The 16,524-nt window shown below is 38.7% G+C and overlaps 1 protein-coding gene across 2 annotated transcripts in view; it reads left to right on the top strand.

The window, feature by feature from the left end:
- The first annotated feature begins 3,475 nt into the window (after nt 1-3,475).
- The window catches only part of AGFG2 (ArfGAP with FG repeats 2), an 851,713-nt gene continuing 838,664 nt past the window's right edge, over nt 3,476-16,524 (top strand). For both annotated transcript variants that reach the window (XM_044077339.1, XM_044077338.1), the window contains exon 1: nt 3,476-3,987. In XM_044077339.1, coding sequence (XP_043933274.1) covers nt 3,818-3,987 — 170 coding nt within the window. In that variant the 5' untranslated portion in view covers nt 3,476-3,817. The remainder of the gene's footprint in view (nt 3,988-16,524) is intronic.

Below are 16,524 nucleotides of genomic sequence, written 5' to 3'. Positions count from 1 at the left end.
AAAGCAATGTGCTAATCAAGAGATAATAGGCTAGCTTCATAAAGGTTACAACAAAGTGTTCACTTTCTGAATTCAAGAACAATCTTATTACAATGTTTGTGCTGTCTATTCACTTAGAAAGGTTACACTAAATGTACACATAGTATACATTTTGTGAAAACCTTTATAAATCTGGCCTATTTCCTTGATCTGCTGCTACCAGATCAAAACAAAATTGCATAAATCATAGCACCTTGGAAGTAACACCCAAAAATAGTCACTCAAGTACAATTGATCTAAGCATATACAATTGAACTACAACTATTTTTAGTGCAGTTGTAAACTTTAAAACATGTATTTTTTTCTGGGGCAAGCCCTCACTGCAACCCCCATTTGGAAGCTTTGCTCTACATCCATCAAATACTTCAATATTCTTACTCTGATGCTACTCCAATTTGTAGAAGTACATATCAGCAAAATAAAAGAATATTGCCATGCTTTTTCTCCAAGACACTGTAATCTTGGAATACATTGTTTCCCTTTACATTCTTACCCAAGCACATTATTACAATGATTAGCGAGGAGACACACATGAGCAAACAAAAGGGACACTTAGGAATGTGTAATGCTTATACAAAGCACTAATTAACAAAAGCCATTTTTTTAATCTAGTTTTCCTGGAATGTGGTTATACTGGTTAGCTGTGCATCATAACTAGATGTACTTAAGATGCATAAATAGTCACATTCCATGAAACTAGATTAAAAAAGAAAAAAAAAAAAGAAAAAAAGAAACTAGCTCAAATTAATTAGTGTTTCACCTAAGTATCACATGTTTCTCAATGCCCCCAATGTCTCAACCAAACTAGAAATGTACACTGGGGTTCTGAGCACATGAAATAAATCCACTGTGTTCTCCATAGCATCACAATGATATTGTGAACTTTTAAAACAAATCCGATCCATAAAAAACACTCTCTAATTGACCAAGAACCCGACTGCCTAATTGATGTCAGAGCTTCAGTGCTGACCATTAATAAAGTAGATCCAAGGTAACCAGAAACTGGTAAATTTTCAAAAATGTTAGCATTGATTGGCAGATTTTGAACTCACAATACTATGAAAGAACTGGTAATGTTAACATGTATCTTAAAAAGTAATGAAGAGATCATTATAGCTAAGAAACATTTATTACTAAATGTCAAACTTTGTTACTAAATGCCACTTATGCTTTAAATGCTTAAATGTTACACATTCTCAAATACCACTTATGATATATGGTTTGTAAAAAACACAATTAACACTACATATAACACATACTACCAAATATGTCTGTACAGTATTAAAGTAATTTTATGTAAAACAAAAGTAATGATACAGGGTAATAAGGGACACACTATTACGGTATGGAAAATTGTGCTTTAATTGTTTTTTCAAAATGTGAATTAAAAAGTGAGTAAAATCTGCTTTAATGTTTTTCAAGAAAGAAGGGTTAAAGTGATATTCACAAACTACCACAATAGCAAGTGGCACCTTCCTGGAATTAATCCCCTAGTCTGAAATGCAAACACTGGTCAATGGTCAGGATCATCTCAACATGTAGGGCTTAACTAAGAATTCCCCCAGACTTGTACCTGGCAATTAGAAGAAGGTATCTGGTGCTGGGACTCCTCTGTTACTCACTATATGTCTACAGTGACTTAACCTTAACTCTGGGCAAAAGAAGTGTGAAAGAATAAACCGTTTGACCATTTATTGTTGAGATACAGAAGTGCTAGTGCACTCTGCCTCCTCAATAATATTAAATAGGGCTTTGTGGCTCCTACTCTAATCAACATGGCTTCCTTCTGAGTTCTCACTAATTGGTTGATTTTTATTTCACAGACTTGAATGGAGTGTTCCAGTTTAGAATATTGAAACAATATTAAAACAGTCAGCTGGTTCTTCTACGTGACTATGTCAATAGCTATTTAACAAATGTAATTTTGTGATAACCCATTCTGTTAAGCATTTTATGTAGCTCTCTTTTATTTAAACTGGTCTCCTTTCTTTGAGCTGCTTTATTTATATTCCTGCTGCTAAAGTGCTACCACTATACCAGCTTTCCCATGCTGTCTTATGGAACTTTGTTTTGGTTATCTTCTATAACAGATGGCAATATGTCTGGGAGTCCATATAGGATAGTCAGCTGGAACATAAAGCCATTGTATGTAGCTTCAATCCTTTTTAAAGAACCAGAACCTCTTTCACAGTTTTTGGGCTGGATTTTGGATTTGCCATAGCATTATGACTGCTCTCAGTTGATTTGTGAACGATTTTGTAAAGACTAGTAGAAAACTATTTGATTTTGGATCCCCTTGATTTTGCTGCAGCTTCTGACATCATAGATCAAGATATATTGTTTGGAGTAGACATGGTTCCCTGTGTTGCCTTCCTCAAGTGGTTTTCTTCTAACTTATCAGGGTGGACCCAAAAGGTGAAGGTATTTCTTGCATTAACTGTAGCTTTCTGCACAGATGGGATGTCATCTACTCCAATGTGAATTAGACCGTTTGGGCTACTAGTACTACTTGAGCTTTGTACCTGGGGATCTGAAGTTCTGAACCATGTATTGTTTTTATGATGTTATTCCCATTGATTATTTTAGTTATATTGCTACCTTGTTATGGTACGTAACAAGGTCATTGCTGAAAGGGAATCCATGATCTGACCTACTTACGTACCTTAAATAAATAAATAAAAAGTAAATAAAATTCAAGTCCCCTCACCATCTGGATTGTGAAGTTCAGCAGGGTTTCATACGAGGTCTGTTGATACATATTGTGCAAATGCTGTCCTTACACAAACTTATCAGAGGAAAAGAACTGCGTTATCATTCTTTCAATACTATACCTCTGTCAGTAGCTTATGGTGGTTATCAGATTACTTAAAGTCAATGTGGACTGCATCCTTCCTTGGATAAAAAGCAATTAGTCTAAACTCAATACCTCCGTCACATAGGCTATGGTTATAAATGTTACCTTAAAGGAATCTACATCTCCACGTTTTGATGCCTTTATATAATTTGTGAGCCAACAGGCAGTTGTTTTATAAATTGTGAAATTTTGGGGGTGATCGTTGATGACGGGCTGACACTTGAGGATCAACTAAATAGACAAATGACAGTAGCTCTCAACCAATCAGGTACGAATTTCAACAGAATCAGAAACTTTGACAGAATAACGGAAAGTGAAGTAAATAAATGCATAACTTTTAATTGTGTAATTCACCACGTTTCTTAAAAAGTCACCAGCTTTGGGAGGGATTCAGAGGAACAGAACTACAATTTGAGTAAAAAATCAGAAGTATGCAGAAAGTAACATTCATAAAAATCGCGACTCCTAGCAACCTTGGGGTCTGCACTTTAAAAATGGGTAAATAAACCCGCTTCAGATCAAGTTAGCCCCTTCTCGCCCGCCATAGGCTGACCTGCCTGGGCGGGGCCACCCATCCCGTGGATGCTGTGGAGACATAGAGGCGGAGGCCGGGAGCGAGTCTCTGCTTTCAACGACACAAGTGTAGCAGCTTCCTGTTCTCCGTGCAACCAGCACAAGGGGGTAACACCCACGTAGAGTTCCACGCGGTCGCCTTAGTTACGCTTTGGCTGTCATTGAGACGCGCCTCTTCTCTCAAGTTAGTAACCGGTCGCTGTCGTCATCACTTGTCTCGTAGCCCATGTCGGTAGGGATATGGTAAGTCGCTGAGGAGGGAAAAGGACGGCATTTATTCTCTTGTGGAGGATATATCTAACTGTGTCTGCAGGGACTAATTGGCTTCAAATTCCTGGACAAACTGCTGTCATGTCCCTTAGCAAGAAAGCAAAGGAGCAAGAGGAAGCGCAGTGTAGACGGGTGCGTGAACTGGGGGCAAGTCCCGCTAACCGTCACTGCTTCGAGTGTGAGCAGCGAGGGGTGACTTACGTGGACATCACCATTGGTACCTTCGTGTGCACCACTTGTTCTGGACTGTTGTAAGTAATGTGGCTGGTTCTTAGAGAAACTGATAATTTGTTATAGTGAGGGGTGAAATGTACTTAATAATAATGGAGAAAATAAGTGTTGATTTGTTTTACTACATAAGTATACTAAGTGTTAAGTTTATACAAAGGCGTATATGGTGGGTTTGTATGTATATGTTGTTAACTATGTACACTTTGATAGAGCTATGTGGAACATCTGTAAAGACGTACCATGGGGGAAGCGTAACTATTGCTGGCTTGCTGTATTTTGGAATTGGAAAAAATCCTGCAGATAGAAGAAAACGGATTCTGAAACTGGAATACCCGACAGTAGTCTGTATATCATACCTGTCAACCTCTTAGATCGAGAAATCTGGACAAAGCCATCAATAATGGGTTTTTGAATATTGCTTTTATAAACTTAGAAAGTTTATAGAATAATATGCATGGTGGTATTGTGTATTTCTCTTAAGAATATGAACTCTAAAACTGAAATGTATATTGTTATTTAGTGGTTTTGGTTCAAAATGATTTGCCAGAAAACCACACACTTTGAGAAATGCAACAAAATCATGAGGCAAAATATTTGACATTTGGTTACTGGGATGGTCTGACTGGGTCACCTGACCCATTTTCAGCAGAGGCCAGGGGAGAAAAGCTCCACACAAGACAATTTGTTACACTGTACATCACACGATGTTTAACATGACAGTAAGTTACATGTTACAATATTACAGCAAATTACATATGTAAGGGAAGTAGTGAGCAGACATACTTGATATCACTTGTGTATTAAACAGTTGAATATTTACAATTAACTTCAGTTCACAAGCTGAGATAATCTTCGTGGGTAGCATAGTTTTCTTAAGGGTATGTTCCTGTTGCTGCAATCATATTAGGGAGGAGAAAGTTGGAGTTTCTACCCCTGGTAGATATGTAGGTAGCTTAAGTAATAAAATCGATTAGCTTGCAGAGAGATGTGCATAGTCAAGATTTGTTTAACTGCTCTTTTAGGAGGGCTTTGTAGTGGTGTGAACTAATAAGTTAGTTTAATATTGAGTGGGAGAGTATTCTGTAATTTGGCGATCGAGTATGAGTAAAGTGTTTTTCTCCTGATTTCTAGGAGGTTTGTAGGTTTCCGGGATGTTTTTGTCCTTTGATCTCAGTGTTCTGTTTGGTTTATAAAGTTGGAAGGTGATGTTTTACAACAGTAACCCCCCCCCAGCTGTTTTGCATAGAAATGGGTATGGCCATAGTGATTGGCATGCCTAATGGCTGTGCTGTAGTATGCAAATGGTGCATGATTGACATGTCATGCAGATTTGCCTGTGACATCACGAGTAGTTTACCCACTTCCTTAAAGAATGCGATCTCAGAGTTGGTATATTTCTATTTATATACACTGGGGGGTGCAGGGGGGCTGGCCTCCCCTTGCAAAAAGCGCAGGGAAAAAATATTTGTGAGCTACGTGGATATCTTTGCCACAAACATTTATATGCATGGGGGTGCAGGGGGGTTGGGTCCCTGCAAAAAGCGCAGGAAAAATTGTGAACTACATGGATAACTGGATGTCTTTGTCACAAACTCGTGAAGCCAAAGGTTGAAAACATCAAATTAGGTTATGTTTGTTCATTTTAACAATGACGTTCGAACACTAACGAGAAAATCAAGTAGCGCTTAAATAATAGACTGTTAGGCAATAACCTTTAAAAAAAATAAATAAAACCATGTAGAAAAAGATAAAAAGTACAAAATAATAAGCTCTGAGCAGTCCCTCTTATAAAAGGTAAAGTAAAAGATATCAAAAGTGGTAAGGTCACCAGTGCTCTAGCGAGCACTTTGCCAGCAAGGTTAATTTCACTTGTAATCTTCAAGGAACAGTTCCACAAACTAAATAACCACTGGAGATACGGATATCCAAAATATTTAATAGTAGAAAAACACAGGCATAGACACTGAAAACCAAACACACTGTTAACCCAGGTTTCATCTACAATGATATAGACTTCTTCAGAACAACGAACAAGATCTAAAAACCACTTAAATACACTTTCAATTACATCAATTAAAATAAACACCTGCAGCCAATTACTTAACAACATTGTTAAAGGCAAAAACACCCCAAATGAGTTTTTAAAAATAATACCATCTCATAAAAAAGAAACCACATATACACATTATAAATGTCATATAAAAACTAACAGAAAATAATAAATAAATGAAAAATAAATAATAAATGATGAAAGAATGCGTACAAAAAACAAAATATATAAAAAAAAAACCATCAAAAAGCTCTAAAACCTGTTTGGCGTATGTTAAGACAAACAAGGAAAACAAAAGAAAGCCAAATAATCCTGATAAAAAACACAGGGAAGGTTACTAAGTTAACCCAAGATGTGTCTTAACTTAAGAATGGGTGCTAAGCTGATGTTCTCATTTATACCTGGAAAATAAAGGGCATCCAACCGTATTTGCCATTTTAATTCACATATATCTAAATGGATAGCCATGATTTTCCCTTGCATATCTTTCTTAAGATGCTGAATCACACAAAATCTAAACGTGTGTTCAGGAAAAGCCCGAACATGTCTTGCTAGAGCATTGGTGACCTTACCACTTTTGATATCCATATATATGTTCCCTGATTCTTTCCCTGAAGAATCTTGCTGTTTTGCCCACATAAAATGTGGTGCATTCCTGGCATAGTGCAACATAAACAACATTCTTCATATAACAATCATAGTGACCAACAATGGGAATGTGATAACAATTGACCTTAATACTTTCCCCCGTTGTTAATATATATTTACAAGTCAAACATCTCCCACACCTAAAATTCCCACACTTTTTATCAATTCTACGATTGTTAAGCTCGCCATTCTTATATAACAATTCTTTAAACGATTGATCCCTTCGAAAGACGAACTTAGGTACCCCCCTATTTTATGATTCACTTGCTTATCTAATTGCAAAAACCCCAATTTTTCTTAATCATGTCAATAAACCATTCAACATCATAGTTGTACGTAGTGATGAATATCAATTTCATACTAACATCTTGTTTAGTGATTCTACTCAAACCTGTATTAGTAACTGGACTATTATTCATCTTAATGATGGCTTGATAAAAACCATTAAACCTTTTCAGAACTATTTCATTCTTAACTTTATTACATAGATCTTCTGGGTAACCTCGTTTTCTAAACATACTTATCATAAATTCCAATTCCTTTAAAAAGGCATCATCACTCACCATCCTAGCTGCTCTAACCATTTGACCTTTAATGATCCCTCTTTTTTGGTGGTGAGGATGCCAACTGTTAAGTCCATATATGAATTGGAAAAGGTACTTTTTCTATAAATATCAGATCTAATACATTTGTTAGCTTGATCAATAGTTAATTGTACATCCAAATAAGAAATAGTTTCAGTACTAAATTGGTAAGTGAATTTCAAAAATTCAACAGTACTATTAATATAATCTATGAATTCTTCTAGTTCCTTAACATTACCATCCTATGCTATAAAAATATCCAGGTAACGCGTATATTGCTTAATACATTTGTAATATTTTGTTTTAAAGACAAATTCTTGTTCCCAAAACACCATTACATAATTAGCATAAATGGGGGCACAAGCTGCCCCACATAGCCACTCCTGTAGACTGTTTAAAAAATTGTCCTTCAAAAAATATAAACTTATTACGTGGGACAATTTCCATAAGCATAATATATGTATTCATTGCATCTTGGTCATACTTTTCAGTTTTAACTAGTTGTGTTTCCAACCAAACAAGACCCGTATTATGAGGAATGACTGTAAATAAATTACAAACATCAATAGTGAGAAAAATAAGATTATCAGTAATACTCAAATTTCTTAATTTTTCTAAACAAAATTCTCCAAGAGTCCCTTGATATATAATCAAAGGCAGTCAAACCCCTCTTAAGTTCATGATCTAGGAACTTACTGATGAAACATGTCTTACTTCTTTTACCATCCACTATTGGCCTGAATTTGATATTATTCAGGCCTTTGTGTATTTTGGGAATCCCAAAAATACCACTTACAACTGGATGAGGGTTCATCAGATAATCATGATCTTTTTCACTGATCTGCCCTTGATACAACTTATCGTCAAGGAGCAAATCAATACTTTTATAGCTAATTTTAATTTCGTTAATACTACTCTCAGTATAAATTTCCTCCATAAGCATATCTGTAATGGCATCAATATAATCATTTCTCTCAACAATAACTACTCCATTCCCTTTGTCAGGTTTCATAATATGTATTTCTTTGTTAATCAAGGAATCCAGCAACTGTCTTTCCTTATTTGTCAAATTATTAAATTGTTGCAAACCGCATTTGTTTTTGTAGGCTCTGATGTCAATTTCACAGGCCTTTTCAAATAAAGCTACTGTTTTGATTCATAGGAGGATTAAAAGTACTAGGGTTAACAAGTCCCGTATGCACATTATCACTTTTATCGGGGAACCACATTAATAAATTCATTTTTCAAATAAATGTTTTTAAATCTATAATCATGTCAACCATATTGCCCTTCCTACAAGGAGCAAACATAAACCCTTTAGACAATAAGTTGACATGCTCGATACTGAATTCATATTTGGAATAGTTATAAACCTTAAAGTCATCATGGGAATTGGATATTACACACGGGTGACTTAAAGACTTAGATAATTCCATGCATGAATGGAGATGGGAGAAGGAAGGTTTTGCCAGGATGGGCTTGGTGGATGTCAAAAGAAATTGTCAGTTTCTATAGAGGAGTCCTATTTTTATGAGTTTTCTTGATATTTTGTTGAACATGTAGGTCTAGTTTAAGTTTTATCAATGATAACACAAGATTATGATTGTTTGGGGGGAGGTTTAAAAAGAGTTGGGACTTAGTGAGCCATGTTTCTGTTGCTGTGAATGAGTGCTGGGTTTTGTTTTGTAGTTCTTGGAGAGTATGAGAGGTACATATTAATGTTGAATCATCTGCATATTGTATTAAATGGGGCATAGGAAGTGTACAGAATATTGGTGAACATGTTGAAAAGTTGAGGTCCTAAAATGCACCCTTGGGGGACTCCTTTTGGGTTCTGTAGGTGTGGGGAGAATTTGTTATCCCATTTTGAAGCTTTCCTTCGATCATTTCGAAAACCTCTGACATTGAAGTGAGGTTGTAGAGCATCCTAGTTTAGACAGAATATCTAGCACTTAATTGTGTGATACTGTGTCAAATGCTTTTGAGAGGTCCAGGAATACTTCATATACTAGGTATCCTTTATCCCTGGCCTGCTTAATTGTGTTTGTTAATGATAGTAATGCAGTGGATATGACATGGTAACGCCTAAAGTCATGCTGGGTTTGAGTGTGGAGATTAGATGTTGGTGTATACATCTTTCCATGATTTTGGATATTGGTGATGAGATAGATATTGGGCACAAGTTAGATATTTCTGTGGAATGTCCTCCTTTTATGGATTGGTGTTATACAAGACATTTTCCGTACTGTTGGGACTGTATTTTGAGAGAGTGCTCTATTAATTAGGATACTTATTGGGTATGGTACTGAATCAGCTGATAGCTTTAGATATTGGGGTGAAAGGTTGTCGGCTGATATGGAGCCAGGTTTTAGTTTGAGCAGCAGCTTTCTAATTGTCAAGGTGGGTATGGGTTGAAAGGAGAACCTGTTAGGGTTTTGTTGTTGGTTGTTAGTGTAGTTGTGGTCTTGGTCAGTACTGGTTAGAGGAGAGTTGTTTAGGTTTGGGTTGGGGTACCCTGGCTTAGTTTTTGAGGTGAGTAGGACTGATTATGGATTGTATGAAATATTTGTTGATTTCTTCTGCTGTGTGTGATGGTGGGTTATTGGGTGAGGGGAAAGTTATTTTTTAGTTCCTGGGTTAAGGAGTGGATTAGTAGAGCTCCAGAATGTTTTGGGATTATATTTATGTTGTTGGGGGTTAAGTTTTTCCTTACATTTATTCTCTAGTTTAGTAACTTTATTGCAAATTGTTTTAAAGGCTTGGAGATTTTGCACGGTTTTATTCTTTTTCCATTTCTCCTAGGTTATATCTTTGTTTCGTGATGTCTAGGCAACTGACAGCTAACCATGAGGTTTTTGTTGTCTTTATTTATTTATTTTATTTATTTATTTATTTTGTTCATGTAGGGACAAGGCTGTCAGTTTTTCAGGAATGTTGAATTGAAGTATTTTACGGCATCATTAAGTGGTAGTGTTTTTAGGGGTATCCAGTTAATACTAGATATATTGTTGAGGGTTTGTTGGTTAAGGCTATTAGTATTTCTGACTATTTTAACAGTGTGTTTGCTACAGGGATGGGAGGTGGTTTGCATGATAAATGCTGGGCGATGGTCACTAAGTGAGCCAGAGAGTGTACCTGCAGAGGGGAAATTGGAGGGGTGGGATACAAGAATCCAGTCTAAGGTCGAGTGGCTACGATGGTCTTTGTTGTACCTAGTTGGGACGGTGATTAGTTGTTTGAAGCCATACAGGTTTATATTTGTGGGCAGTCATTTTGTTGCATATCCGTCTTAGGCTAATGGTAAAAAGGCTTAGATATTTTGAGTTTGTGTGTTTTTTCCAGGGTTTGGGTGTATGTCGCCTCTCTCTAGTAGTTTTTGTATTAGATAGGAGTTTAGTGGTTTGAACTTGGTTTTAGAGTTGGGGTTTAAGTTAATGATGTTGGGTTTGGGTGCGGAGTTGGTTTTTATTTTGGTGTGTGAGTTGTATGTAAAAGGGTAATGAAATATTTGGGAGGAAATGTTTGAGAAGTGATGATGTTTTTGGGGCATGTCAGATGGGGGTGGAGGTTTAGAATGTTTGGCTATAGGTGTTGTACTTGAGTGTTCCTAAACTTAAGGTTATTAGCATAGTGACTTTGGTGGGTAAGAGTAATTGGTTGATTGGGAAGTAGTACATTGTGCTTGATATAATTTATTTTATCTATGTCTGGTTGGTTTGTATGTATCCTATGGGGTGGATACCTTTGTAGAATATGCTGTTAATCTGGACTGGATGGCAGTTTATAGTCGGTGTGGTTTAGTTTAACTGTAAGTTTGTGGTTGTGGGGGGGTGGGTAGGAATGGGAGTAGGGTGGAGAGTGGAGTGAGTCCAAGTGTAGCAGGGCTACATCTGGTCAGAGCTGCTGGCAAAGCAAACAATCAGTGGATAAAGAAGAAATCGAGTCTAATGGTTAAGATAAGTTTTAGCTGTAGCAGAAAGGAAAGAATGTCATGGAGTGAGCCAAGGTATCCAGAGATTAGGAGGGTTGAAAAAAACTTATAAGATGTATACATTCTGCACAGTTGAGAGGCATGGGGGTAATTATAGGTACTAGGCTATTTGCCCAAGGGCAGAGTGTGTCTGCTTTCGCCGCCCCCATTGATTAACTGATCCTCTGTCAAGCAGAGCCAGTGAAGTTATCCCAGGGGTGTATTTTCTGTTACCCATCCACTCGTCAAGGTTTTTCTTGAAGTGTGTTTAGTAAGGGGCTCTGCCTGATGTAATTTGGAATTTTGTTCCAAAGCATGGGGAGTCTCTGTGACAGGAATCTATCCCTCCAGCATGTTCTGTTTATTGTTGTGGCAAGGTTTAGCTCACTAGAGCACATGGCTTGCAGTGACTTGAATTTCTTTAGGTGGAGTATGTCCATCAGTTCTGAGTTGGACATGGCTTTGTAAGTCAGGCAGAGATCACCTCTGAGTAAGCGGTATGCCACTGAGTACAGCCAGAGTTTTTTCAGTCTGGCTGCATAGGACGTATGTTTGAGGCCAGTAATCCTCTTGGTGAGGTACTTTTGTGGTCTTTCTAGCAGTTGGAAGTGTCTTGTGAGGTACATCCCAAATGGGGCATTGTACTCTATGATGGGTCTAATGAGTGACAAGTAGAGGGGTACTGTACCCTCTTTATTTCTAGATGCGAACCCTTTAGTAATTAGATTGGCCACATAGAAGGATTTCCTAACTACTTTGGCAATATGATTGTCAAAGGAGAGATTACTATCTACCTGCGTCCCCAGATCTCTTATTACCTCTTCTGTGTTAAGGGGGCTGCCACCTATGTTTTAATTCGTGGGTGGAGAGTCGGTTATGGCTCCTAGTGTTTAGACATCGGCGAACTTGGTTAGCCATAGTCCTCCTGTGTTTGCCTGTACTTCTGAGAAGTATGTGCCGAACAGTAGGGGTCACAGGACTGAGCCTTGCGGGACACCACTTGTGACTGGTTTAAAGTCGGACCTGGAGTCCGCTATTCTTACTGTGCGAGTTCTGTCTGTAAACCAGTTGGCAACCCATCTTGTGACGTAGGGGCTTGTGTTCAGGCTGGTGAGTTTTTCTGTAATACCCGAGTGGGGGATGGTGTCAAAAGCCTTGGCGAAGTCAAGGTAGGCTGTGTGAACCACCTTTCCCTCGTCTATAGCCTTGGTGATCTGTCTCGAAGAAGTCAACCAGGTTTAGTAGGCATGAACTGCCCTTAACAAAGCCGAACTGGGTTGGGTCAAGTGTTTGGAGGTTCCCAATGTCTTTGTTAATGAGTTCCATGATGATGCGCTCCATAGCCTTGCAGACCAGACTAGTCAGGCTTATGGGACAGTAGTTACCAGGGTCAATTGTGGCTCCTCCTTTGTGGAGAGGAATAACCGTTGCTGTGCGCCATTCTATGGGCACGTAGCCTGTGGAGAGGCTGAGGTTGAACAGCGTGTTTAGGTGGGGGGTTAGTTCGTTCTGTAGTTCGTGCAAGATGCAGCCTGGGACATCATCTGGTCTCATTGACGCTGTTTTTGGCTTTTGAAAGGGTTGTTTTCACCTGTGCGTCTGTGATTTTTGGGACACTACACTTTTCCGATATTGTTGTGGGCCCTTTTGGAGGCGTGAGGGGGTGAAGTTTGCACTGAATCTGTCTGCCAGGATGTTGGAAATATCAGTAGGTTCAGTATTTTGTGCTATTTTGCACAAGTTCAGTGCATATCTGCGAGTTGCCACTTAGATTCTTAACATAGCTAAAGAAGGCTTTGTGGTTCTCTCTTGAATCCTTGGCTATTTTTATTTCGAAGTTAACCTTGGATGATTTCATGAGGGACCTTAGTTTCTTATTGATACTGATCAGTGATGTCTTTCCTTCTTGGGATTTGCTTTTTTTGTCTGTACTAGTTTCCTCCTCCTGTTGTGTAGCCTGATTTATTGCAGGGGTCCACCAAACTGGTTTCCTTCTCTTACAGGAGTGAGTCTTGGTTTTGCTAGGGATGGTACGATCCATGCATCCTTGTAATGTGCTCATAGAGTGCATTTGTAAAGGTTTCTGCATCTTGGGCAGCGTTATCCTTTAGTGTGGGGGCTGTGAAACTTACCACCTCTGTCTTAAGTAAGGTGAAGTTTGCTTTAGAAAAGTTTTTACTATGGTTTCCTTAGTTGGGGGTGGTGGTGGGGTGTGGACATCCAGAGTGATTTAGTTTATGTTCTGATCTAACCAGTGACTGGTTGACCTCTGGTGTGGAACACCTGTCACCCATGTTGGTGATGACCAGGTCCAATATGCTTTCACCTCTCGTAGGGGAGTTTACCAGCTGATCCAGGGCGCTGTGAGTTGATTAATTACAGGAGGCGCTGGGCATGGGAATTTATACTCGAGTAGTTTTCCCAGTGAATGGTAGGGTAATTGAAATTGCCCAGTATCAAGGTGTCCGGTAGGACCTTCATGTTTTTCAGTGTCTCCAGAAAGGAGTGGTGGTCCTGGGTCATGGAGGGTGATCTGTAGCAGGCCATGATGCATTGCAGATTTGCCCGATGTTAGTTGCACATGGATGATCTCAGAGGTATCCTGCTGCACCACTAACCTGGAGTTGTAGGTATCCTTGATGAATATGGATAAACCCCCCCCCTTTTGTGTTTCAGTCAGTGTTCTGTGGCAGAAACGTGTGGTATGAGTTGTAGCCCGGTACTGTTGGGGTGCTCTCTGGAGCCTTGAGCCAGGTTTCAGTTACTGCACAGATGTCTACTTTCTCCATACTGAGGAGTGCATCAAGCGCGTCCATTTTGAGATTTAAACTCCTGGCATTGAGTAGCATAACCCTCAGTTTTTTGTTAATTGTGCTGTTTACGGAGGTGGGTTTGACTTTTGAGCCTTGCCTAAAAAAGGCACTATGGGGGCAGCAAGAGCCTTGGCCAGTATTTGAAAGCCTAGGGGTGACAGATGCAAGCCGTCTCTTGCGAAGCAACGCGGCTTGTTGAGCATGTCGTCCCAGGCTGACAGACACTGGATCCCCTTTGAATGACACCAGAAGCTTAGCCAATTATTGAAATTGATCATTTTTTTCTTTATACTGAGGTATCATTCTTGGTGAGGGCAGGATGCTACTCTGGGTCGGGGTCATACCAGCCTGGGCTGCATGATCAGAGAGCTCTTCCATGTCTCTTCATGTAGTCCAGGGAGGTATGTCTCTGGTCATTCACACCAACATAAACAGTGACAGAGTCATATTTGTACTTGTTCTGGAGTGACCTGAATGCTCACACCAACATAAACAGTGACAGAGTCATATTTGTACTTGTTCTGGAGTGACCTGAATGCTTGTGTTATGTGGTGGATTCTGGCTCCCGACGGGCAGCTAACAGTAACCTTCTGCTTGTCCAGCCCAGTGAGTGGGATGTTAGTGTACCTGACTAAAGAGTCACTTGTTACTATTGTTCTCTCTCTCTCTCTCTCTCTATAGATATTATATATATATATATATATATATATATATATATATATATATATATATAACAGTAAAAAAAATACACTTCTAACGACTACAAACTATCGCACTTTACTGTGTAGCCTACAACAGTTAAACAAATTAAACCAAACTTTTTTAAAAGTGCAGGCAGTCAAATAAGTACAATATGTGAAAAGAACAAGCTTTTAAATCACAATAAACGCTGGAAAATCTGTTTAGGCGGAAAACAGTTAAGTACAGAAAACTGATATTTAATCACTCCACTCTCTCTTCTAAGCTGGAAGGCTTGTATCAGTTTAAGGCTTTCTAGTGCTACCAAGTAGGTTAGTTACAGGAAAGATGGGAAACCAGCGCAGATGTGGTGTCTTAAACCAGAAAGTTGAAAGAGACGGACAAACTGTCCAAATGATCAATAAACTACAATTTCTGGGCCAAGAACCTCTCCTGTCATGGTAGACAGGCTACCTAATGCTTACCACTCCCACTGATAAGCTAGAAGGCTTTCCTCCAGCACAGAAAGGCTTGGGGGCTCAGAAGCTTACCAACAGTCCTGAATACAGCAAGTCTGTATCTGAACTTAACTAGTTACAGGAAAGGCAGGAAACAAGCTTAGAATTTTTTTTTGTTACAGAAAAGCCACTAAAACAGCAGTAAATGCAATTCAAATTGTAGTGCAGGCCAGCACACCAGAGGTTGTAGCAACACTACGGCAAATACAGTTCAAATAAATGCAATTAAATTAACAAATGACTAAAAAACAAGTGCAGAAGGCAGTAAATTAGAAGGCTACTAACGAGCAGTAATAAGTGCAGAGTAAGAGCGACTGAACAGATAGCAAGCGGAAGAGCAACTAAGACAGTTACAGTAAGAGCAGCTGAATAAAATACATATATATCTAAATAATATATTTGAGGGAGGGAACAGAGCAGGATTAAGAGGCTACAACGGTTGTCCTTCTCAAATGCTTTATCAGAATATGATCTCACTGCACTCAGTTGAGTGAGCAAATGAGATGGGCCCAGAAGGAGTATCCAAATACAAATCTACAAGAGGGGAGGGCAAAAGCCACCAACATTAACACCAAAACAAGAACAAGGAGGGTGGGTGGGGAACTAACTGTAGGGAGACGGCCACAATTGTAGTAGGATAACTGTGTCTAGTTTGAGTTGAATCAGATTAGAAGAATGGATGTCTGTTACTCAAGTGCATTAGTATGAACATTTTAATTAATTTTTAAGTAAAGTAGGAAAAACTGATGTACATTTCTAAGCTAAAAGCAGTGGGTTTCAAGGGGGAATGCCAATATAGAGTGACATAAGGTTGAAATTCCCTTACAAGGAAAGGAGAGTCTAGATATCATGAGGCCTTAAGTAGCTTTTGGAGCACTAAAATTAAATATAGTGTGGTGCATTTGATCTCTTGGAGAAATATTGCATTAGGCAGCTTCATTTGAGGATTCCTTTCTTGCATTTGGTATGCAGATATTGTATACATTTAGACACCTGTAGAATGTTGGTGTGGACCCTAACAGTAAAGGGTATTGCTTCTGTTTGGGATAACTTGAAGGTGGGTTACAACGGAAGGTTACAGTGATGTGTAGTTCCATTCCCTCAAGGGAGTGGGGGTTGACTAGAAGATATTCAGTCTCCTGGAAATGTTAGATGTTGCAGAGTACGCCACACATGACCTGTTTTGTTTTATTTTTAGAAGTAGAGTTATTGTTATAACACTTTCATTGTTGTATTCAGCTATTACAGTATTGTGTTTCTGTGTGTTGTTTACAAGGTGAGTAAACAATACCATTT

Source organism: Protopterus annectens, chromosome 7.part0, assembly GCF_019279795.1.
Source record: "Protopterus annectens isolate FY-2018-M chromosome 7.part0, PAN1.0, whole genome shotgun sequence".
In the NCBI taxonomy this organism is placed as follows: domain Eukaryota; kingdom Metazoa; phylum Chordata; order Ceratodontiformes; family Protopteridae; genus Protopterus; species Protopterus annectens.
Note: the sequence above shows the minus strand (reverse complement) of the source record. Positions and strands in the feature narration are given on the sequence as shown.